At 48.5% G+C, this 23,145-nt stretch overlaps 1 protein-coding gene and 1 pseudogene across 1 annotated transcript; one reads left to right on the top strand and one right to left on the bottom strand.

Moving 5' to 3' along the window:
* Positions 1 to 1,511: 1,511 nt before the first annotated feature.
* Positions 1,512 to 17,652, bottom strand: LOC121585386 (annotated as a pseudogene).
* On the top strand, positions 17,651 to 22,822 carry LOC121585387 (von Willebrand factor A domain-containing protein 5A-like). The gene is made up of 5 exons (XM_045213746.1): positions 17,651 to 17,698; positions 20,040 to 20,199; positions 20,392 to 20,444; positions 20,860 to 20,968; positions 22,812 to 22,822. Exons 1-5 carry the CDS (start codon positions 17,651 to 17,653, stop codon positions 22,820 to 22,822), a joined length of 381 nt encoding a protein of 126 aa, XP_045069681.1.
* The last annotated feature ends 323 nt before the right edge of the window (positions 22,823 to 23,145 follow it).

Genomic DNA, 23,145 nt, shown 5'->3' on the forward strand with positions numbered 1-23,145 from the left:
TGGAAACAGCCCACATCTGTCCATGAGGAATTTTTGATTGTGAGAAATCCATGTTTGCCAAACTAAATGAATCGACAATAAACTGAGAACGGGATACATCTTTCTGAATATAAATATATCTAAACACATTTCTATATTGTATGAAGGGTGAAAATGTGCTATCGAGCAGAGCCAGTTGTTACGGTCTCAAGAGTCTGCTGTTAGTGACGGTGTCTGTGTAGGAGACTCAGTTGAGCGGATCTGTGTGTGTGTGTTGCTATTCTTCCCCAGGACCACGATCTGCTCAACATCTTTTAGGAGTCTGGAATTCTGGCTGTATATTAATTTGTTCTGATACCGACTGGAATTCTGACCCTCCCATAAGCTTTACATTAGCATGGGTGTATTTCTTGGCCAGTTAGTTCACCCAAATTACAATGACATTGGTTTCCTTGCCCTGTGAGCCAGTCTATGGACAAGGTATGACAACAACATGCTTTGGTTTGGTTTCCCTTTCACTGTTGTCACATGGTATCATTTTGGCATTTGTAGCACAAATCTCATTCAAGTCATTTGACCGATATTGGCATTTGTCGCGCATCAGTATGAAATATGTATGCACTCACTAACTGTAGGTCGCTCTGGATAAGAGCGTCTGCTAAATGACTAAAATGTAATGTAAAAATGTAATACTGATGATTGATATTACAAATTATCCTCTTTTTTTTTTTTACTACCAATGCCACGACACAATTTACCTTATTGCACAAATGGAGCCTAATATGTTGTATTTATAGATACAGAATGAACATATTTCTACCCCCCCTCCTATTTTATTATTCCCCTTTTTGCAGTGTGCCCCCTCCTGTCCACTACCACCCATCCCCATTCCCCTCCTAATTGCTCCTCTCTCAGTATACGCTGTCATTTCACCTGTTGCAGCAGACCGGACCATTAGAACACAGCATTCTGGATATTCTGGACTCCCCTACAACTGTGTGTACAACAGTTGTCTCTCCAGTTAGTCAATCAGTCAGTCACTGTTACCTTCACTCTCCTTCATCAGGGCAGCAGGCTAGATAAACAGTGCTGTGAATTCCCTCTGCTTTTGAGGGTGAGTTTTTCTCCTAACATATAAAGTCAAGATTTGTGTGCACACTTGTGTGTGTGTTGACATTGACCTTTCAATATTCTCAACGAAGATAGGTGGTGACCTTCCCCTGATCCTGCCTCCAAAGCTGGGTGGTTACTGGATAGACCCCTTGCTACAGAAGTTTGCTGAGACCAGTCCCACACCCTCTCATTACAGACTAGACCCAGAGACCTATGACATCATGGAGAGAGGCCAAATACTACCATGAGTTCTTCCGCTCACGAGTTAGTACAGTACCACCCATATGACTATTCTATTCTGTTCTATTCATTGGACGGTAGGACTATGATCCAAGATGATGAAATATTTAGTAACTGGACATTTTGGGGGGTTAAACTCCCTCTTACCCTCTCTCTCGCTCTCTCCTATAACAGTATCATCACTTGTTCACAGCAGTGGACCCCACCTCTCTTGAGGAAGAAGAGAAGAGGCTGAGAGTAATACTGAGGTTGTCGAAACAGTGATGGTTAGAATTAATGGAAATTATTCAATTAATGTTATGAAACAAACCCATTAATTACATGGACAGCAGTTATTACATGTCTGTCTTTCCATTATAGAATGCTCTATGCATGTAGTTTTCTCTGTCTCTGTTCCCAAACATCCCTTCTGCTAGTCAAGGGGGTGCTTATATTTGTCCTGTTCACAAGGGCCGCCATTGGAATCATTTAGGGTTAAGTGCCTTTCATGTGTCTGAAGGTACAACCTCTGCCTTACCAGCGGGCCCAGCAAACTAATCAAGTGCACTATAGGGCTACTGCTGGCCAATCGGATGGCTCAGATTACTGTGTCTGCAGTAATGTAGCAGGCATAAAAGAAAGCTACAGCAAAATTGATACTGTGAGATTTCAAAACATTTAAAACCATGACTAGAGAGAGACTGTCAACGAGTACAGCAAAAAGCTGCTGTTTTTAAAATATTTTTAATACTTTATTTAACCAGGTAAGCCAGTTGAGAACAAGTTCTCATTTACAACTGCGACCTGGCCAAGATAAAGCAAAGCAGTGCGATTAAAAACAACAACAACACAGAGTTACATATGGGGTAAACAAAACGTACAGTCAAAAACACAATAGAAAATCTATATACAGTGTGTGCAAATGTAGTAAGTTATGGAGGTAAGGCAATAAATAGGCCATAGTGCGAAATAATTACAATTTAGTATTAACACTGGAGTGATAGATGTGCAGAAGATGATGTGCAAATAGAGATACTGGGGTGCAAATGAGCAAAATAAATAACAATATGGGGATGAGGTAGTTGGGTGGGCTAATTACAGATGGGCTGTGTACAGGTGCAGTGATCGGTAAACTGCTCTGACAACTGATGCTTAAAGTTAGTGAGGGAGATAAGAGTCTCCAGCTTCAGAGATTTTTGCAGTTCGTTCCAGTCATTGGCAGCAGAGAACTGGATGGAATGGCGGCCAAAGGAGGTGTTGGCTTTGGGGATGACCAGTGAGATACAGTTGAAGTCGGAAGTTTACATACACTTAGGTTGGAGTCATTAAAAGTCAGTTTTCAACCACTCCACAAATGTCTTGTTAACAAACTATAGTTTTGGCAAGTCGGTTAGGACATCTACTTTGTGCATGACACAAGTAATTTTTCCAACAATTGTTTACAGACAGATTATTTCACTTATAATTCACTGTATCACAATTCCAGTGGGTCAGAAGTTTACATACACTAAGTTGACTGTGCCTTTAAACAGCTTGGAAAATTCCAGAAAAGGATGTCATGGCTTTAGAAGCTTCTGATAGGCTAATTGACATCATTTGAGTCAATTGGAGGTGTACCTCTGGATGTATTTCAAGGCCTACCTTCAAACTCAGTGCCTCTTTGCTTGACATCATCGGAAAATCAAAATAAATCAGCCAAGACCTCAGAAAAAAAATTGTAGACCACAAGTCTGGTTCATCCTTGGGTGCAATTTCCAAACGCCTGAAGGTACCACGTCCATCTGTACAAACAATAGTACGCAAGTATAAACACCATGGGACCACGCAGCCGTCATATCGCTCAGGAAGGAAACGCGTTCTGTCTCCTAGAGATTAACGTACTTTGGTGCGAAAAGTGCAAATCAATCCCAGAACAACAGCAAAGGACCTTGTGAAGATGCTGGAGGAAACAGGTACAAAAGTATCTATATCCACGGTAAAACAAGTCCTATATCAACATAACCTGAAAGGCCGCTCAGCAAGGAAGAAGCCACTGCTCCAAAACCACCATAAAAAAACCAGACTACAGTTTGCAACTGAACATGGGGACAAAGATCGTACTTTTTGGAGAAATGTCCTCTGGTCTGATGAAACAAAAATATAACTGTTTGGTCATAATGACCATCGTTATGTTTGGAGGAAAAAGGGGGCAATTGCAAGCCAAAGAACACCATCCCAACCGTGAAGCACGGGGTGGCAGCATCATGCTGTGTGGGTGCTTTGCTGCAGGAGGGACTGGTGCACTTCACAAAATAGATGGCATCATGAGGAAGGAAAATGATGTGGATATATTGAAGCAACATCTCAAGACATCAATCAGGAAGTTAAAGCTTGGTCGCAAATGGGTCTTCCAAATGGACAATGACCCCAAGCATACTTCCGAAGTTGTGGCAAAATGGCTTAAGGACAACAAAGTCAAGGTATTGGAGTGGCCATCACAAACCCTAACCTCAATCCTATAGAAAATGTGTGGGCAGAACTGAAAAAGTGTGTGCGAGCAAGGAGGCCTACAAACCTGACTCAGTTACACCAGCTCTGTCTGGAGGAATGGGCCCTGGAGGAATGGGAACATACCTGTCACGCCCTGGCTCTGGGGACTCTTATATGTTGAGCCAGGGTGTGGATGTTCTATGTGTTATTTTCTATGTTTCGTTCTAGTTCGTGTGATCTATGTTGGCCAGGGTGGTTCCCGATCAGAGGCAGCTGTTGCTCGTTGTCTCTGATTGGGAACCATACTTAGGCAGCCTGTTTTGCACAGTTATTTGTGGGATCTTGTTCTGTATAGGTTTGTGTTGGTGAACCTTTTGACTTCACGTATCGTTTGTTTTGTTGTTTTGTTGTTGTTGCTACAGTGGGGCAAAAAAGTATTTAGTCAGCCACCAATTGTGCAAGTTCTCCCACTTAAAAAGATGAGAGAGGTCTGTAATTTTCATCATAGGTACATGTCAACTATGACAGACAAAATGAGAAAAAAAAATCCAGGAAATCACATTGTAGGATTTTTAATGAATTTATTTGCAAATTATGGTGGAAAATAAGTATTTGGTCAATAACAAAAGTTTCTCAATACTTTGTTATATACCCTTTGTTGGCAATGACACAGGTCAAACGTTTTCTGTAAGTCTTCACAAGGTTTTCACACACTGTTGTTGGTATTTTGTAACATTCCTCCATGCAGATCTCCTCTAGAGCAGTGATGTTTTGGGGCTGTCGCTGGGCAACACGGACTTTCAACTCCCTCCAAAGATTTTCTATAGGGTTGAGATCGGGAGACTGGCTAGGCCACTCCAGGACCTTGAAATGCTTCTTACGAAGCCACTCCTTCGTTGCCCGGGCTGTCACGATCGTCGTAGGAGTGAGTAGACCAATACGCAGCGTGTTGCACGAACATGGTGATCTTTATTATCGACAGCGATAAAAAGCACACTAAACAAAACAAATACACGACTCGTGAAGTCCACGGTGACACTGACCGAACACGGAACAAAAACCCACAAACACAAAGTGAAACACAGACAGTTAAATATGGCTCCCAATCAGAGACAACCAGCACACAGCTGACACTTGTTGCCTCTGATTGGGAGTCACTCAGTCAAACATAGAAACAGACTAACTAGAACCCCCAACATAGACATAACCACATAGAACAAACACACTCTGGCTCAACAAATAGAGTCCATTAGCCAGGGTGTGACAGTACCTCTAAAGGCGCGGACTGCGACCGCGCCTCAAAAACGCAAAACAGGGAGGGCTGGGTGGGCATACCTCCTGGCGGCGGTTCTGGCTCCGGGCTTGCCCACCACCCTCCAATAAACCCCCATAGCGCCCCTGGTCCGGTCTGGTCCCGCTGGCTGGAGCTGACCTGGACGTAGCAGGAGCGGCTAGCTTCAGCTCCGTTGTGGAGCCGTTGACCGGTACCTGATTAGGCACCGGTGACCCAGGCACGGGTTGTGCCGGACAGACGACGCGCACCCCTGGCTTGGCGCGCGAGGCAGGAAAGGACCGGACCTGGCTGACGATGCGCACCCCTGGCCTGGTGCGTGGAGCAGCCACGGGCCGGACCGGGCTGACGACTCGCACCCCTGGCTTTGTGCGTGGAGCCGGAACGGGCCTCACCGGACTGACGACTCGCACCCCTGGCTTTGTGCGTGGAGCCGGAACGGGCCTCACCAGACTGACGACTCGCACCCCTGGCTTGGTGCGAGTAGCAGGAACGTTCTGGACCAGGCTGACGACTCGCACCCCTGGCTTGGTGCGAGTGGCAGGAACAGGCTGGACCAGGCTGACGACTCGCACCCCTGGCTTGGTGCGAAGTGGCAGGAACAGGCCGGGCCGGGCTGGCGACTCGCACCCCTGGCTTGGTGCGAGTGGCAGGAACAGGCCGGGCCGGGCTGGCGACGCGCACCGTCTGTTTGGTGCGAGTGGCAGGAACAGGCCGGGCCGGGCTGGCGACGCGCACCGTAGGTTTGGTGCGAGTGGCAGGAACAGGCCGGGCCGGGCTGGCGACGCGCACCGTAGGTTTGGTGCGAGTGGCAGGAACAGGCCGGGCCAGGCTGACGACGCACACCGTAGGTTTGGTGCGTGGAGCAGGAACAGGCCGGGCGACGCACACCGTAGGCTTGGTGCGTGGAGCAGGAACAGGCCGGGCTGGGCTGGCGACGCACCCCGTAGGTTTGGTGCAGGGAGCAGGAACAGGCCGGGCCGGGCTGGCGACGCGCACCATTGGCTCGGTGCGGGAAGCAGGAACAGGCCGGGCCGGGCTGACGACACGCACCACAGGCTCGATGCGAGGAACAGGAACAGGCCGGACCGTACTGGGGACACACACCACTGGGCCTACGCAGGGATCAGGAAAGGGCCGGACCGGACTGGTAACACACCCCAGTACCTCTCGCCGTGCCTCCACACTTTCCCTCTCCTCTGTGACCAGTGGCCCACTTACCCTGGCGGCCTCCTCTGCACACCCGCTGGACCGCTCCATCGCGGCCTCCTGCTGCCCCGTCGTCCACGTCGTGAGCCCCCCCCTAAAAATTTTCTGGGGTTCTCTCCTCCCCGTGGACCAGGCCTCCCTAGTTCTCGCCAGACTCTCACCCCACTGCTTCCAAGTCCAACCTCTCTGCTCTTCACTTGGCTTGGCCCAGTCGAGACTTTTAATCCACTGCTCCATAGACCAGCCCCTCTTCTCTTCACTTAGCGGGGCCCAGTCGAAACTCCTACTCCACGGATCCCAGGTCCTTCCTCTCTGCTCTTCACACTGCTTGGTCCCGTTTTGGTGGGTTTTTCTGTCACGATCGTCGTAGGAGTGAGTAGACCAATACGCAGCGTGTTGCACGAACATGGTGATCTTTATTATCGACAGCGATAAAAAGCACACTAAACAAAACAAATACACGACTCGTGAAGTCCACGGTGACACTGACCGAACACGGAACAAAAACCCACAAACACAAAGTGAAACACAGACAGTTAAATATGGCTCCCAATCAGAGACAACCAGCACACAGCTGACACTCGTTGCCTCTGATTGGGAGTCACTCAGTCAAACATAGAAACAGACTAACTAGAACCCCCAACATAGACATAACCACATAGAACAAACACACTCTGGCTCAACAAATAGAGTCCATTAGCCAGGGTGTGACACGGGCGGTGTGTTTGGGATCATTGTCATGCTGAAAGACCCAGCCACGTTTCATCTTCAATGCCCTTGCTGATGGAAGGAGGTTTTCACTCAAAATCTCACGATACATGGCCCCATTCATTTTTTCCTTTACACGGATCAGTCGTCCTGGTCCCTTTGCAGAAAAACAGCCCCAAAGCATGATGTTTCCACCCCCATGCTTCACAGTAGGTATGGTGTTCTTTGGATGCAACTCAGCATTCTTTGTCCTCCAAACACGACGAGTTGAGTTTTTACCAAAAAGTTCTATTTTGGTTTCATCTGACCATATGACATTCTCCCAATCCTCTTCTGGATCATCCAAATGCACTCTAGCAAATTTCAGACGGGCCTGGACATGTACTGGCTTAAGCAGGGGGACACGTCTGGCACTGCAGGATTTGAGTCCCTGGCGGCGTAGTGTGTTACTGATGGTAGGCTTTGTTACTTTGGTCCCAGCTCTCTGCAGGTCATTCACTAGGTCCCCCCGTGTGGTTCTGGGATTTTTGCTCACCGTTCTTGTGATCATTTTGACCCCACGGGGTAAGATCTTGCGTGGAGCCCCAGATCGAGGGAGATTATCAGTGGTCTTGTATGTCTTCCATTTCCTAATAATTGCTCCCACAGTTGATTTCTTCAAACCAAGCTGCTTACCTATTGCAGATTCAGTCTTCCCAGCCTGGTGCAGGTCTACAATTTTGTTTCTGGTGTCCTTTGACAGCTCGTTGGTCTTGGCCATAGTGGAGTTTGGAGTGTGACTGTTTGAGGTTGTGGACCGGTGTCTTTTATACTGATAACAAGTTCAAATAGGTGCCATTAATACAGGTAACGAGTGGAGGACAGAGGAGCCTCTTAAAGAAGAAGTCACAGGTCTGTGAGAGCCAGAAATCTTGCTTGTTTGTAGGTGACCAAATACTTATTTTCCACCATAATTTGCAAATAAATTCATTAAAAATCCTACAATGTGATTTTCTGGATTTTTTTCCCTCAATTTGTCTGTAATAGTTGACGTGTACCTATGATGAAAATTACAGTCCTCTCTCATCTTTTTAAGTGGGAGAACTTGCACAATTGGTGGCTGACTAAATACTTTTTTTCCCCACTGTAAGTACTCATTAAAAGATGTACGCCTATCACGCTGCGCCTTGGTCCGCTTCTTACGACGATCGTGACAATACCAAAACAAAATGAAATATGCACTATATTTTGTTGTAGGCAGAATACATTGTGGTATCTGAGGAATTTATGACTTTGCTAATGGTTTCAAATGGTTTTAGAGGATGTTGACTCAGCTTAAAGGGAGCATCTGGGGAGTAGTTCTATAGGGGCACCCTAAAGCCGAGGAAGTCTGTTAGGTGGAGTCCTGGGATTGGTCTGTAGGGAAAACACCCATATTATGTTACATAGGGCATAGGATATAAATACCACGGTTAAAACAAAGGAGGGGGAGAATAACATATTACAGATTGGGGTCCGGTTATTCTCCAGATATCGGCAGATATCTGTAAATTGATGCTGGAACCCTTTGATATAAATAAACCTTTATAATCAAAGTACAGCGTCAGCGGATTTCCTTGTTTTCACAGCATAATTAGCAACGTTTTCTCGACACCACAGCATCGGAGTAGGATTCTATTGCATTGACACGCACTACTCAGCCCGTACTTTATGTAGCTTAGTGGTTAAGAGCGTTGTGCCAGTAACCGAAAGGTCGCTGGTTCTAATCCCCGAGCCGACTAGGTGAGAAATCTGTCGATGTGCCCTTGAGCAAGGCACTTAACCTTAATTGCTCCTGTAAGTTGCTCTGGATAAGAGCGTCTGCTAAATGACTAAAATGTAAATGTATGTACGCAGACCGGTGCGCCATAAACAATCAGAGCTGCAGTAGGCCTAAATGCAAATAGACCATTGCCATATATGGATCTGTGCCATTTACTTTGAACTGGACTGTCTTTACAGCATGAGCTGTCATGAGTAGATGTGCTTGTTTTGAGATCAAAGCGAGAGCTGCATGTAGTCACGTGTGCACATTTTGTTAATATCCTTTGCTAGTTAGTGAGTTATTAGCCCAGTTATAGATCATTTGTAGTCAGCAATAGGGGAGTGATTGATTCCTACAAGAGAACAAAACGTGTACATTTCTAAGCATCTTTGAAAAACAAGTCAGGTAAAGAGCTTTTTTTTGTCTTAAAGGGGCAGTGTTGTGTTTTGAGACAGGCTTGAATAAGCTAAGTAGCCAATAGGCAGAGGGTAGCATAATTTATCTGATTCTCAGTTTTAATGGTATGGGAATAATAATGCATTTTATTTTGTAAAGTGGTTTCTTGCATCAAAAAACACAACACAATTTTCAGTCATCTCCTTGTCTGAAGGACAAGCCCTGCATGTTTTTTTTCAAACGTCTCATGGAATGTAGGCCTACATTGAACACCACACATTGGCTACTACTTTAGGCTGAAAGACAGAACAGCTATTTCCATGTTAAAATGTTATGGGATGCATTTTCTCCATTGTTTTTGATGGTAGGCCACTCTGGTAGGCCTACATTATGATCAAATAGCCACAGTAAAACTGTAACTTGTTAAAAGTTAATTTGTGGAATTTCTTTTCAAGGATAGGCCTATAGTTTACCCAATAGCAGTTTTTCATTTCTACATGAAGAGGATAAAGTTGGTATTCATTTTAGGAGCAGAATGCACTTAGCTTATAAATTAACTAGAGACAACGTCCAAGATGGATGCCCGTTGTTTTCAACTTAAACTACTCACTTTCGCATTGAGTCATTGCTAGATGGGATACAGTTGATCAAATTGATGTCAAAAGTTGATTATTTTTTAATTTTTTTCCTAATCTAACTTCTCCAAACCTGCTATGTTTATTATCCTAGCCTGCAGTGTAAGTTCCTAACCTGCTACGAAAAGTCATTTCTGTGTTTATTGCCCTCTTTTTAGATTCGGTTTAACAGAGCAGATAACACCTGCAGATAACAGAGCAGATTCTGGTAGCTATGGTAGACGAATGCTATGGTCTGCTTCGCTTGTCGGTGTAATGAATACTCGGACAGAGTGGTAAGATCCAATCGCAGAATTGCGATGCTTTATTAGAGTACAGACAAGGGAATAGCTTAATCGTGGTCGGGCGGGCTGTGGTCAAAACCGTGCCAGGCATAGACAGGCAGAGGTACCAAGGGAGTGGGCTTAGTCGTAGTCGAGGGCACAGGATCAGAGGACGGTAATCACTGGGGTAGACAAGCAGAGGATTAAGCAATTCGGGGAGTCAAACAACAAGGCACAGGTCGGATACACGGGTAATCAAAAACAACAAACTCTCTCTCTCTCTCGGAACAAAACGCTTAGCAAGTCACAAAGGAACAATACCTCGCACCGACTGAACTTCTGAGCACACCTTAAATCCTGCCCTAATTACGGACAGGTGTGCTCAGAACTCAGGTGAACCAGATCGAGTCTGATGACTCCCCCTCTCAGTAGATCGGGGAAGTGTCAGACTCTGTCTAGACCCAGCCAACCCCCGATCCCTTACAGTATCCCCCTCCCCAGGGCCGGCTCCTGACGGCCTTCTACCTCTACCGGGTGGTCTTCCTCTGGGTCGGGGTCCGGGATGATCTGGGTGTTCAGCGTGGAAAGTGGCCTTGAGAGCGGGGTCTAGTATGTCCTTAGCAGGGACCCAGGACCGTTCCTCAGGTCCATATCCCTCCCAGTCCACGAGATATTCGATGCCCCTCGTCTCCGTCTTGACTCCAGTATCTCGTGGACTGTATAGGTGGTGTCCTGTTCATCTTCCAAAGGTGGTGTAGTAGGTTGTTGAGCGATGTGGGTACATCGGGCTATAATGGACAGGTTTCAACAGGGAGACGTGGAACGAGGGATTTATCCTGTAGTGTCGAGGGAGTAACAGACGGTAGGTGACAGGGTTAATACGTCTCTGTACCTTGAAAGGACCAATGTACCTGGGTTGGAGCTTCTTGCAGCTCCGTCGGAACCGCAGGTCTCGGGTAGACTGCCACACTCGGTGCCCGGGTTGATAAGTGGGAGTAGGTCTCCAAGGTCGGTCGGCGTAGGTCTTTTGCTGTTGTGAGGCTTGACTGAGATGTTGATGGGCCGTCTCCCAGACCTACGCACTCCGACGGAACCACTCGTCCCACCGCCGGTACCATCCCCTGATGCGGTATCCCACGGGAACAGGGGTGGTTGATACCCTAGAACACACTGGAAGGGCGTTAGGCGTAGGGAGGTGTGAATGAGTGAGTTCTGAGCATACTCTACCCAAGGAAGGAATCGGCTCCACTCTTGCGGCTGCCGCGAACATTGTTGCCGTAGATATTTCCCAATTTCCTGGTTGAGCCGTTCTGTCTGCCCATTGGCCTGGGGATGATATCCGGAGGTTAGGCTAACCGAGATGCCCAAGCGTTCGCAGAAGGCCTTCCATACCCGGGATACAAACTGGGGTCCCCGGTCGGAAACAATATCCTCCGGGACACCAAACTGCCGGAACACCTGGGTAAACATAGTCTCAGCCATCTGAGTGGCGTTAGGCAAACGGGTCATGGGTACTAACCGCACATCTTGGAGAAACGATCGATGACCACGGAATTACAGTATGGCCCTCTGATTCTGGTAGGTCGGTAACAAAGTCCATGGCAATGTGCGACCAGGGTCGTTGAGGAGTTGGCAATGGCATCAGCTTACCCTCCGGTAGTGCACGAGGTACCTTGGACTGAGCACATACTGGACAGGATAAGACATAGTCTCTGACGTCATCTGTGAGGGAATCCCACCAGTATTTTCGGGCTGATGAGTCGTGCAGTTCGAGTGATTCCGGGATGACCAGATCCCAGCGACGTGTGGCACCATTCCATCAGTTGAGGTCGAAGCGGAGCTGGTACAAACACCTTTGACTCCGGGGTTTCTGGAGGGGCTGGTTCCGATTGTAGGCTCTCCTGAATAGTGTCATCGAGTAGCCCACCTCACAGGACCAGCACGGCAACTCCTGGGGAGGATAGGTTCTGGTTCCACGGGTCTTTCCGCGCGCTCGAACCGTCGGGAAAGCGCGTCCGCCTTACCATTCTTGGACCCGGGGATATAAGAGACAGTGAATCGGAAACGGTTGAAGAATAAAGACCACCTTGCCTGTCGGGAGTTCAGTCGTTTAGCACTGTGAAGATACTCCAGGTTGCGGTGGTCCGTGAGCACTTGGAACGGATGCTCTGCTCCCTCCAACCAATGTCTCCACTCCTCCAGTGCTAACTTCACCGCCAGTAGTTCACGATTACCCACGTCGTAGTTCTGCTCGGCCGAATTCAGTTTCTTTGAAAAGAAAGCACAGGGTCGTGATTTAGGCGGCTCACCTTGGCGTTGGGATAACACGGCTCCCACTCCAACCTCCGAGGCGTCCACTTCCACGATAAACGGCAAGGTAGGGTCCGGCTGACATAGAATGGGAGCGGTGGTAAAGCGTTGCTTCAACGTTTCAAACGCACGCACTGCCCCCTCCGTCCAGTTCAGACCACGACCCTTGTAGCTGGTCATCGCCGACAGGGGAGCTGCGGTGGTGCTGAAATTACGCACGAACCGTCTATAGTAATTGGCAAACCCCAAGAATCTCTGGAGCTCTTTCACCGTCTGGGGTTGAGGCCAATCTTGTACCGCTTGTACCTTGGATGCATCCAGTTTAACCCCGTCGGGAGTGAGTATGGCCCCAAGGAAGGAAATCGTGGTGACATGGAATTCACTCTTTTCTGCCTTCACGAACAGAGAGTGGTGTAGGAGCCGATCCAGAACCTGTCGTACATGGGACACATGTTCACTCAGAGAGTTAGAATAGATTAGGATGTCATCAATGTACACTATCACAAAGCGATCAATCATGTCCCTGAAAATGTCATTCATGAACGCCTGGAATACTGAGGGCGCGTTGGTAAGTCCATAGGGCATGACACAATATTCATAGTGTCCTCGATGTGTGATGAAGGCGGTCTTCCATTCATCCCCTTCTCTAATGCGCACCAGATTGTACGCACTCCTGAGGTCCAGTTTACTGTAGATAGAGGCCTGCCCCACCTGCTCGAGGGCTGCTGGGATCAAAGGAAGAGGGTAACGATTTTTTATGGTAATATCGTTCAAACCTCGATAGTCTATACAAGGACGCAGTCCGCCATCCTTTTTCTTCACGAAGAAAAAACTGGATGCGGCGGGAGACGTAGATGGGCGAATGGCCCCTTGCTGTAGCGCCTCATCAACATACTTGCTCATCGATTCTCGTTCCGGCTGTGACAACAGGTAGATTCTTCCACGAGGAGGTGTAGCCCCGGATAGCAGATCAATCGCACAGTCCCAGGCCCGATGAGGCGGTAATACGGTAGCCCTCTCCTTGGAGAACACCTGCGCGTAATCCTGGTATTCTGTTGGCACAACAGTAGACACCGCACCCTGCGCATCCTCCACAGTAGACGTTTTGCAAGGTAACTTGAGGCACTCGGCCCTACATACCTCACTCCAAGCTGTGATATCGCCAGATTTCCAGGAGATGACCGGATCATGGGTGACGAGCCAGGGGTGGCCGAGAACTAGCGGCTCCCGTGGAGCGGAGATGACGAACAAAATGATGTCCTCATGGTGTATGGAGCCCACTTGTAACTTGATTACCTCAGTACGGTGCGTAATAAACCCCGTGCCCATGGGCTCACCGTCTAGCGCGTTGACTCGCAGGGGAGGTTGAATTGGGATAAGTTGAACTCCCAATTCCTCAGCGAGACCCATATCCAGAAAACTGGCAGCCGCTCCGGAATCAATAAGACCCTCCAACCTGCGCACTTTCTCTCCGACCGATAAGGTAACTGGCACATACATTTGTTTAGAGGTAATGTTGAACACTTGAGTCTCACTCACCGGTTTGGCAGTTCCGAGGCGATATCCTGGGTTACGGTTTGGGCGTACCGGACATTGACGAACGAAATGACCCGACTGACCACAATACAGGCATAGTCCGTCTTGCCGACGTTGTTGTCTCACCGAATCTTGTAGGGGTGACCGTCCCAGTTGCATAGGTTCCTCCTCAGATTCTCTCCTCCGCTCTGTCGATTGCGTAGGACCAGTGACCGAGGGCTCCCGGACTGTGGATACCTTATGTTGCACTATCAGATTATCAATAGAGATGGCTATTTTGATAAACTCATGTAGCACAGTGATATCTCCTCGACAAGCCAACTCAGTCTGTACGTCTTTGCGCAGCCCTCTTCGGAAAACGGTGAGCAAAGCAGTCTCGCTCCATCCGCTACCGGCTGCTATAGTACGGAACTCCAAAGCGTAGTCGGCTACTGTGCGACGGCCCTGCTGAAGTTCGCATAGTTGGTCTCCCACACTACGCCCAGATACTGGGTGGTCGAACACCTCTTGGAACAGTCTTTTGAACTGAACTTCCGCATTCAACTCGGGGACCTCAGCTGCCCAAAGCGCAGTAGCCCAATCCAGTGCTCTTCCCGTTAGCAGAGAAATCATGAAATCCACCCTGCTACGGTCATCGGGAAACATAGTACGATTATACGACATATACAGGGACGTCTGGAGTAGAAACCCCTGACATTTGCCAGGTTCCCCGTCGTACCTTGTCGGTAGAGAAATCGGAGGTGCATGACGAGGACTGACCGTGCTTGGGGTGGTGCCTTCAGCCGCACCAGCGTTGAGTAGTTGCAGGAGTTCATCCATCCGTTTCTCCTGTATCTCCCATCGCCTCTGTAATTCCGCTGGATCCATGGTATGGGCGAGGTATTCTGTAATGAATACTCGGACAGAGTGGTAAGATCCAATCGCAGAATTGCGATGCTTTATTAGAGTACAGACAAGGGAATAGCTTAATCGTGGTCGGGCGGGCTGTGGTCAAAACCGGGCCAGGCATAGACAGGCAGAGGTACCAAGGGAGCGGGCTTAGTCGTAGTCGAGGGCACAGGATCAGAGGACGGTAATCACTGGGGTAGACAAGCAGAGGATTAAGCAATTCGGGGAGTCAAACAACAAGGCACAGGTCGGATACACGGGTAATCAAAAACAACAAACTCTGTCTCTCTCTCGGAACAAAACGCTTAGCAAGTCACAAAGGAACAATACCTCGCACCGACTGAACTTCTGAGCACACCTTAAATCCTGCCCTAATTATGGACAGGTGTGCTCAGAACTCAGGTGAACCAGATCGAGTCTCAGTAGATCGGGGAAGTGTCAGACTCTGTCTAGACCCAGCCAACCCCCGATCCCTTACAGTCGGAGGCGCTTGCAGTGACTGATCCCACTGCAGATGGTTTCTACAATGGCTTTAAGCACCAGGTTGTGGCACCAGTGGTAGTGACCTTCACCTAGGGCTTTTGAGCAGCAGTTGATGATGGATGTACTCCTCTCTTTAGGCACAGAGAGCATGATGGTGAATCGACCTTGCCCCAGCAGAACATGTTAGATGGGCTTGGTAAAACATTGTAGTCTATACCCTGATGAAGACAGCTTGGCTGATTATTAAATTATTGCATCTGAGCTCCTAGAGTGTGCGGCTCTCCTTTTCTTTTTCAGGACATCGTAGACTACCTGGATAAAGAACTTTGATGCAATGGGGCTCGGCCTTCCACAGCTTGGACCATGTACTTTCCACCGGTTTCTCCCATCTTGTTGCCTTGTTGCTGCATTCCTACCATCCTGCTGGCTCCCTCCTCCTCGACTGTTGCTCACACTTCCTCCTGCACCAGCTTCCACCTGTCTTTCCCTTGGGCCTGGTCGTAGCGTGGTGTTGTAATGCTATCAAGGTCAACTCTAACTGTAAGTCGCTCTGTATCTAACTGTAAGTCGCTCTGGATAAGAGCGTCTGCTAAATGACTAAAATGTAAATGTAAGCTCTTCCTGGAGTCACCTTACCCACCAGCACGCTGTGCCGTAGCCATGACTCAGCCTGCTCTACTGCATCCTGAGCCATCCACTTCCTTCCTGTCCTCACCTCTATACTGGCCTAGGAGACTTTCGGGTTGCTTGACTCCCTGTATTGCAGCACCTCCCTTGTACGGGTCACCATGAATTCCTCATTCAGGCTGCTGATGGGTAGCTTCAGTTTGTTCTTCTGACTGTACGGGGCAATGCTGCTGAGGCTTTGAGGTAATCCCAGCCATTTGCGGAGGTAGCTTCTGACCCTTCTCTCAAAGCACTCGACTGTAGAAATCAGGACCTCGTAGACCAGGAGGGGCCAGAGGATCCGTAGGAGGACACCATGTTGGTATATCCAGGCCTTGAACTTGCCAGGTAAACCTGACTTGTCCACTGCAGCCAACCACACTTCCAGCTCCTGGTTGGATGTCTTGATGGCTGCTGTCAAACATCTTGCCCAGACTCTTTACCGGTTTCCCTGTGGTGGATGGGATCTGTGTGTCTTGAATGGCGAGGCGGAACTTGTCCACAGTCTTCCCCCTTTTCAGCACCAGGGATCTAGACTTCGCTGGCCTGAAGTTCAAGTGACAAGCTTCTCCAACCCCTTCAGAATCCATCTACTCCCTGGGATGGATGTTGTTGTCACAGTCAGGTCGTCCATGAAGACTGATAGGTTGTCGCACACCAGACTTGGTCAGCGAGCCTCTACATTCCACCTCCACTGACATGGCAAGGGCGAACAGGATCACTGAAATGGTGCAGCCTGTGATGATTCCTTTCTCAGGCCTGTGCCATTCCAATGTTGTGGACCCAGAGGTGACTCTCAAACTGAAACTGTTGTAGTAGTCCAGTATGAGATCCCTGATCTTGCCTGGGATGTGGTGCCGATCCACAGCCACTTCAACCAGCTTGTGGAGTATGAAGCCATAGGCGTTCATGAGGTCCAGCCACAGTACAACAAGGTCTCTTCTGTTCTCCCGGGCTTCCCTGATTATCTGCTTGACCACGCCTGTGTGCTCCAGTCATCCTGGCACCTCCGGGATCCCTTCTTTCTGGACTGATGTAGGAGTTCTTTAGGAGGTAATCTGTCATATGGCTGGCCCCAATGCTGAATAATATATTTCCTTCAACACTGAGCAACGAGATGGTTCTGAACTGGTTGATGTTCTTCGAAAGACTTTGCCCCTCCTCCAGATCACCTTCAGGATGCTCTTGCCCTCTTGACAACCTCCTGTACCTTCTTCCAGCAGGGCTCCTTGTTTAACTCTGTGGTTGGTACTGGTAGAACTATCAAGGCCTTGCAGTGCTCCAGATCTTGCTCTCTGACTGTGTTGCTGTACGTGCTGCGGAGATGGTTATCGATCTCATCTTTGGAGCAGGTAAGGTGGCCACTGTGCTTCTGACCCAGCAGCTGTTCGGTGAATCCAAAGGGATTTGCTAAAAAGGCAGCCCGCTTCCATGACCTCTTTTTCCTGTGCCTTCTATGCCATTCAGCTCTCTGCAAGGTCCTGAGGATGTTCCGTAGCTCTGACAAGGCTGGTCTTTCTTCTTCACTTGCCTCCTTGAACTGTTCTTAACTCCTGCCTTATCTGGTGGATCTTTGCCGCTCTATGCCCACTTGGTTAACCAAGCAGTCTATGACCTGTGAGGCTTCAAGAAGTACAAAAATGGCACAAAATGTTGTCAAAATATATGCACCAACTGTTCCGAACTCTTTTGGATGGGCAACATGTGGAACGGGATCAATGGAACCGAGTCAAACAAGTTGTTTCTATGTGTTTGATGTGTTTGGTACCATTAGATTGTGTCACGCCCTGGCTCTGGGGACGCTTGTATGTTGAGCCAGGGTGTGAGTGTTCTTTATGTTGTTCTAGTTTTGTGTTTCTAGGGTATAGTTCTTGTATTGTGTTTCTATGTTGGCCAGAGTGGTTCTCAATCAGAGGCAACGAGTGTCAGCTGTTGCTGGTTGTCTCTGATTGGGAACCATATTTAAACAGTCTGTTTTTCCACAGTGTTTGTGGGATCTTGTTCCTGTTGTAGGTTTGTGGTTTGCACCTCTGGACGTCACGTATCGTTTTTGTTATTTTGTTCGTGTATCAATAATAAAAGCATGTTCGCAAATAACGCTGCGCATTGGTCCTTTATATACGACGATCGTGACAGAAGATCCCACCAAAACTGGACCAAGCAGCGTGTCCAGGAGCCATCGCCAGGGGAATCGCTAGCGGATCTCCGTGGCAACCTCGACTGGGTCAAGCCTAGTGAAGAGCAGAGAGGGTGGACTTGGGAGCAGTGGAGGAAGAGTCTCGACTGGGTCAAGCCAAGTGAAGAGCAGAGAGGTTGGACTTTGGAGCAGTGGAGGAAGAGTCTGGCGAGAGATAGGGAGGCTTGGTCCACGGGGAGGAGAGACACCCAGAAATTTTTTAGGGGGGGGCTCACGCCGTGGACGACGGGGCAGCAGGAGGCCGCGATAGAGCGGTCCAGCGGGTTGGCAGAGGAGGCCGCCAGGTTAAGGGGGCCACTGGTCACAAAGGGGAAGGAAAGTGTAGAGGCACGGCGAGAGGTACTGGGGTGTGTTACCAGTCCGGTCCGGCCCGTTCCTGATCCCTGCGTAGGGCCAGTGGCGTGTGTCCCCAGTACGGCCTGGCCTGTTCCTGTCCCTTGCACCGAGCCTGTGGTGCGCGTCGCCAGCCCAGTCCGGCCTGTTCCTGCTCCCCGCACCAAGCCTATGGTGCGCGTCGCCAGCCCGGCCCGGCCTGTTCCTGCTCCCCGCACCAAGCCTATGGTGCGTGTCGCCAGCCCGGCCCGGCCTGTTCCTGCTCCCCGCACCAAGCCTATGGTGCGAGTTGCCAGCCCGGCCCGGCCTGTTCCTGCTCCCCGCACCAAGCCTATGGTGTGCGTCGCCAGCCCGGCCCGGCCTGTTCCTGCTCCCCGCACCAAGCCTATGGTGCGCTTCGTCAGCCCGGTCCGGCCTGTTCCTGCTCCCCGCACCAAGCCTATGGTGCGCGTCGCCAGCCCGGTCCGGCCTGTTCCTGCTCCCCGCACCAAGCCTATGGTGCGCGTCGCCAGCCCGGCCCGGCCTGTTCCTGCTCCCCGCACCAAGTCAGTGGTGCACGTCGCCAGCCCGGCCCGGTCCATTCCTGCTCTCCGCACCAAGTCAGTGGTGTGCTTCGTCAGCCCGGTCCGGCCCACTCCTGCTCCCCGCACCAAGCCTATGGTGCACGTCGCCAGCCCGGCTCGGCCTGTTCCTGCTCCCCACACCAAGCCAGTGGTGTGCGTCGTCAGTCCGGCACAGCCCGTGCCTGTTCCACCAGTGCCTGGTCCGGTACCGGTCAGCTGCTCCACGCCGGAGCTAGAGCAATCCGCTCCACCAGTGTTCAGTACAGCTCCGGCCAGCAGGGCCAGACCGGACCAGGGGTACTGTGGGGGGTTAGAGAGGGAGTGGGCATCATGCCCAGAGCCGGATCCGCCGCCAAGGCGGAGTGCCCACCCGGTCCCTCCCCTGTGGTGTTCTGTTGGCGCGGTCGGAGTCCGCGCCTTTGGGGGGGGGTACTGTCACGCCCTGGCTCTGGGGACGCTTGTATGTTGAGCCAGGGTGTGAGTGTTCTTTATGTTGTTCTAGTTTTGTGTTTCTAGGGTATAGTTCTTGTATTGTGTTTCTATGTTGGCCAGAGTGGTTCTCAATCAGAGGCAACGAGTGTCAGCTGTTGCTGGTTGTCTCTGATTGGGAACCATATTTAAACAGTCTGTTTTTCCACAGTGTTTGTGGGATCTTGTTCCTGTTGTAGGTTTGTGGTTTGCACCTTTGGACGTCACGTATCGTTTTTGTTATTTTGTTCGTGTATCAATAATAAAAGCATGTTCGCAAATAACGCTGCGCATTGGTCCTCTGTATACGACGATCGTGACAGATTGATTCCATTTCAGCCATTACAATCAGCCCGTCCTCCTATAGCTCCTCCCATCAACTTCCTCTGTTCCCCACCAAATGCTTTGTCAAAAGCCCATTGAACCCCATTGACCTGACTAGAGTTTCAGTCAGACAACACCCTCCCCTATATGTATGCTACGTTGTGTCTAAGGATGATGAGTCCCTGTGTTCCTCTGTCCCCCCTCAGGCTCTGGAGCAGTATGATGATGCGTTGAGCTCTGGCCAGCAGGCCTTCCTATTGGAGGAGACTAATGAGAGTCCAGACATGTTCCAGCTGAGTGTAGGTATTCTACTTCCGGGGGGGAAGGCCTCTGTCAGCCTGGACAATGTGAAGGATGAGTTGAAAGGTGTGTTAGTGCAGGGCTGGAACAAAAACATAATAATCTGTGGGTCTCTCTCTCCTCTCTCTCCTTCTTTCTTCTCTCTCTGTCTCTCTCCTTCTTCCTCCCCCCTCACCCCATCTCTCTCCAAGTGGTAGTGGTGGCAGTGCCCAGGTGTCCTCAGTGCCCACGTGTCATCCCCTCATCCCATCTCTAAAGTAGAGTCCAACTGTCCCCTTAACTACCTCAACACAGAGAAAACCCAAGCCACGGTACTGTGTGTCTGTCTGTATGCATGCATGTGTGTGTTCATATGCATGTGCACAGTAAGTGTGTTTCTTTACATACGTACGTATCAGTGTCTGTGTGTGTACAGTATGTCTGTGTGTATGCATTCTCACTAGCACCATGAACCATCAGAATCCTCCATAGTTGTTCAATTCCCTCTCAGACTGCTTTGTCTTCATCTTAATGTTGTTCTGGGGCGGCAGATAGCTTAGTGGGTAAGAGCGTTGTGCCAGTAACCGAAAGGTCGCTGGTTCTAATCCCCGAGCCGACTAGGTGAAATATCTGTCGATGTGCCCTTGAGCAAGGCACTTAACCCTAATTGCTCCTGTAAGTCGCTCTGGATAAGAGCGTCTGCTAAATGACTAAAATGTAATGTAAATGTAAATGTTCTGACTGCAGGTCAGCCTGGCTGCTGGTCATCAGTTTGACCGGGACGTTGAGCTGTTGTTGTATTACACCCATCAGCCTACTGCTATAGTAAAGGCAGCACAGGCTTCTGCCAAGCCAGGTGAGGGGGCGGTGGGTGTACTCTGTTGTAGATTTGTGTATGTGAGATCAATGAGTAGTCTAGGAGGGGGGGTCTGGGGGGATCCTCGCCATAAGAAAAAGAAATTGGAATTTGAGCAGCTAAATGCTTCGATCTGGTGCACTTTGAGATTAACATTGAGGATAAGATCTACTGTCAACTATCCCTTTAAAATAGGGTTTCCCAAGTGCAGGGTTTTTAAAATGTTCATGCTATAACAATTAATTTCTTTAAGTCACCCCACCTTCAAGAAAAATCTAAAGGTGGTTGAGGCTGATTAGTTACCATCTCTGCTTGTGCACACGACTAAAATGACACAATAATTGAGGGAAGAGGCATTTCAATATAGCCTATTCCCATTTTATGACTTACAATCAACATGTCCATGACATAGACTATCTACATGAATGCCTACAAAAATGCATAGCCTCTTGTGATTTATTTTCAAAGACACAAGTAGGCATATTAGATTTCAAATAAGTACTTACACCAGCAAAATAGGAAGAAGTGGAAAAATAAAAGAAGAATGAGAATAACAGTACTGTTCTTGCTGACAAGCACACAATCCTATAATAAGACAGCCCACCATAAGGAATAGGAATTGTTCCACTGACTTACATCAGCTAATGTGAAATAAATACACTACCGTTCAAAAGTTTGGGGTCACTTAGAAAGTCCTTGTTTTCGAAAGAAAAACATTTTTTTGCCCATTAAAATAACATATAATTGATCAGAAATACAGTGTAGACATTGTTAATGTTGTAAATGGCTTTTGTAGCTGGAAACGGCTGATTTTTTATGTAATATCTACATAGGCGTGCAGAGGCCCATTATCAGCAACCATCAGTCCTGTGTTCCAATGGCACGTTGTGTTTGCTAATCCAAGTTGATCATTTTAAAAGGCTAATTGATCATTAGAAACCCTTTTGCAATTATGTTAGCACAGCTGAAAACTGTTGTGCTGACTAAAGAAGCAATAAAACTGGCCTTCTAGAGACTAGTTGAGTATCTGGAGCATCAGCAATTGTGGGTTCGATTACAGGCTCAAAATGGCCAGAAACAAATAACTTTCTTCTGAAACTCGTCAGTCTATTCTTGTTCTGAGAAATGAAGGCTATTCCATGCGAGAAATTGCCAAGAAACTGAAGATCTCGTACAACGCTGTGTACTACTCCCTTCACAGAACAGCGCAAACTGTCTCTAACCAGAATAGAAAGAGGAGTGGGAGGCCCCGGTGCACAACTGAACAAGAGGACAAATACATTAGTGTCTAGTTTGAGAAACAGACGCCTCACAGGCCTCACATTACTCACATTACTGAGAATTTCCTGCACAACAGGAAATGCAAACTTGTAGTATATTCAACATTTAAAAAGGCTTCTAAAGTTTGTAATTTCCACTTTAAAATGTCAGACTTGATTTTCCCTAAATGAAAAATGTATCAACCCCTACAAAAAATGTCTATTATAATCCACATAATAATTCACATTTCCTGTTGCTGCATGATTATTTTCCTGCTGTAGCAAACTGGCTCAAAATAAGATCCTACATATGTACATTAGATCCCAACATTTATATTATTAACCACATAGAGTAACCATTAATCTTTAAATTCCTCCATTGCAACGTAAAACTAATGTTGCATTCATGACCAAGTGGTAATTACCAGTTGTGAAGTCATAAATACGAGTTGGATGCTTTCACATGCTTTCAACTCGTTGAGAATTGCCGATTGGCTAATGGCAAACAAGCTGCATCAACCGTAAACTAAAAGTACAGCTATCAGGGTACGTTGTTAACCTCTGATGTAAAGTCCCTTATTTAGGGGACTCGTAGCGATTCTGGACTGGTTCTGAGTGACCGAAATGTTTGTGTATAGAACGTTCTGTGAACAGTACAATGTCAATTGCTTTAAACTCAGCAAAACAGCTGAGTCTCCCCATTCAGATGGCGCTGCCCGCAAGGAGCTGAGATGTAGGGTTTGAAATCTGACACCTCATTTGCATAGGGAGTGACGTGTCACATTTTTCGGCCTATCCAGACAAAGGATCGATTCCTCTGGCTGTGAGCATAGGAGCCCCACTTGCTATAGAGCCGGGCTCTCCAATCCTGTTCCTGGAGAGCTACCATCATGTAGGTTTTCACTCCAACCCTAATAT

Source organism: Coregonus clupeaformis, unplaced genomic scaffold (genome assembly GCF_020615455.1).
Source record: "Coregonus clupeaformis isolate EN_2021a unplaced genomic scaffold, ASM2061545v1 scaf0148, whole genome shotgun sequence".
Classification (NCBI taxonomy): domain Eukaryota; kingdom Metazoa; phylum Chordata; class Actinopteri; order Salmoniformes; family Salmonidae; genus Coregonus; species Coregonus clupeaformis.

Excerpts from the sequence above, each read along its gene's own strand:
- LOC121585387 (XM_045213746.1), top strand. The coding sequence starts at position 17,651 with ATGTGGAACGGGATCAATGGAACCGAGTCAAACAAGTTGTTTCTATGT. Across the intron at positions 17,699-20,039 it reads CAAACAAGTTGTTTCTATGT|GCTCTGGAGCAGTATGATGA; the intron begins GTTTGATGTGTT and ends GTCCCCCCTCAG. Across the intron at positions 20,445-20,859 it reads CAGAGAAAACCCAAGCCACG|GTCAGCCTGGCTGCTGGTCA; the intron begins GTACTGTGTGTC and ends TTCTGACTGCAG.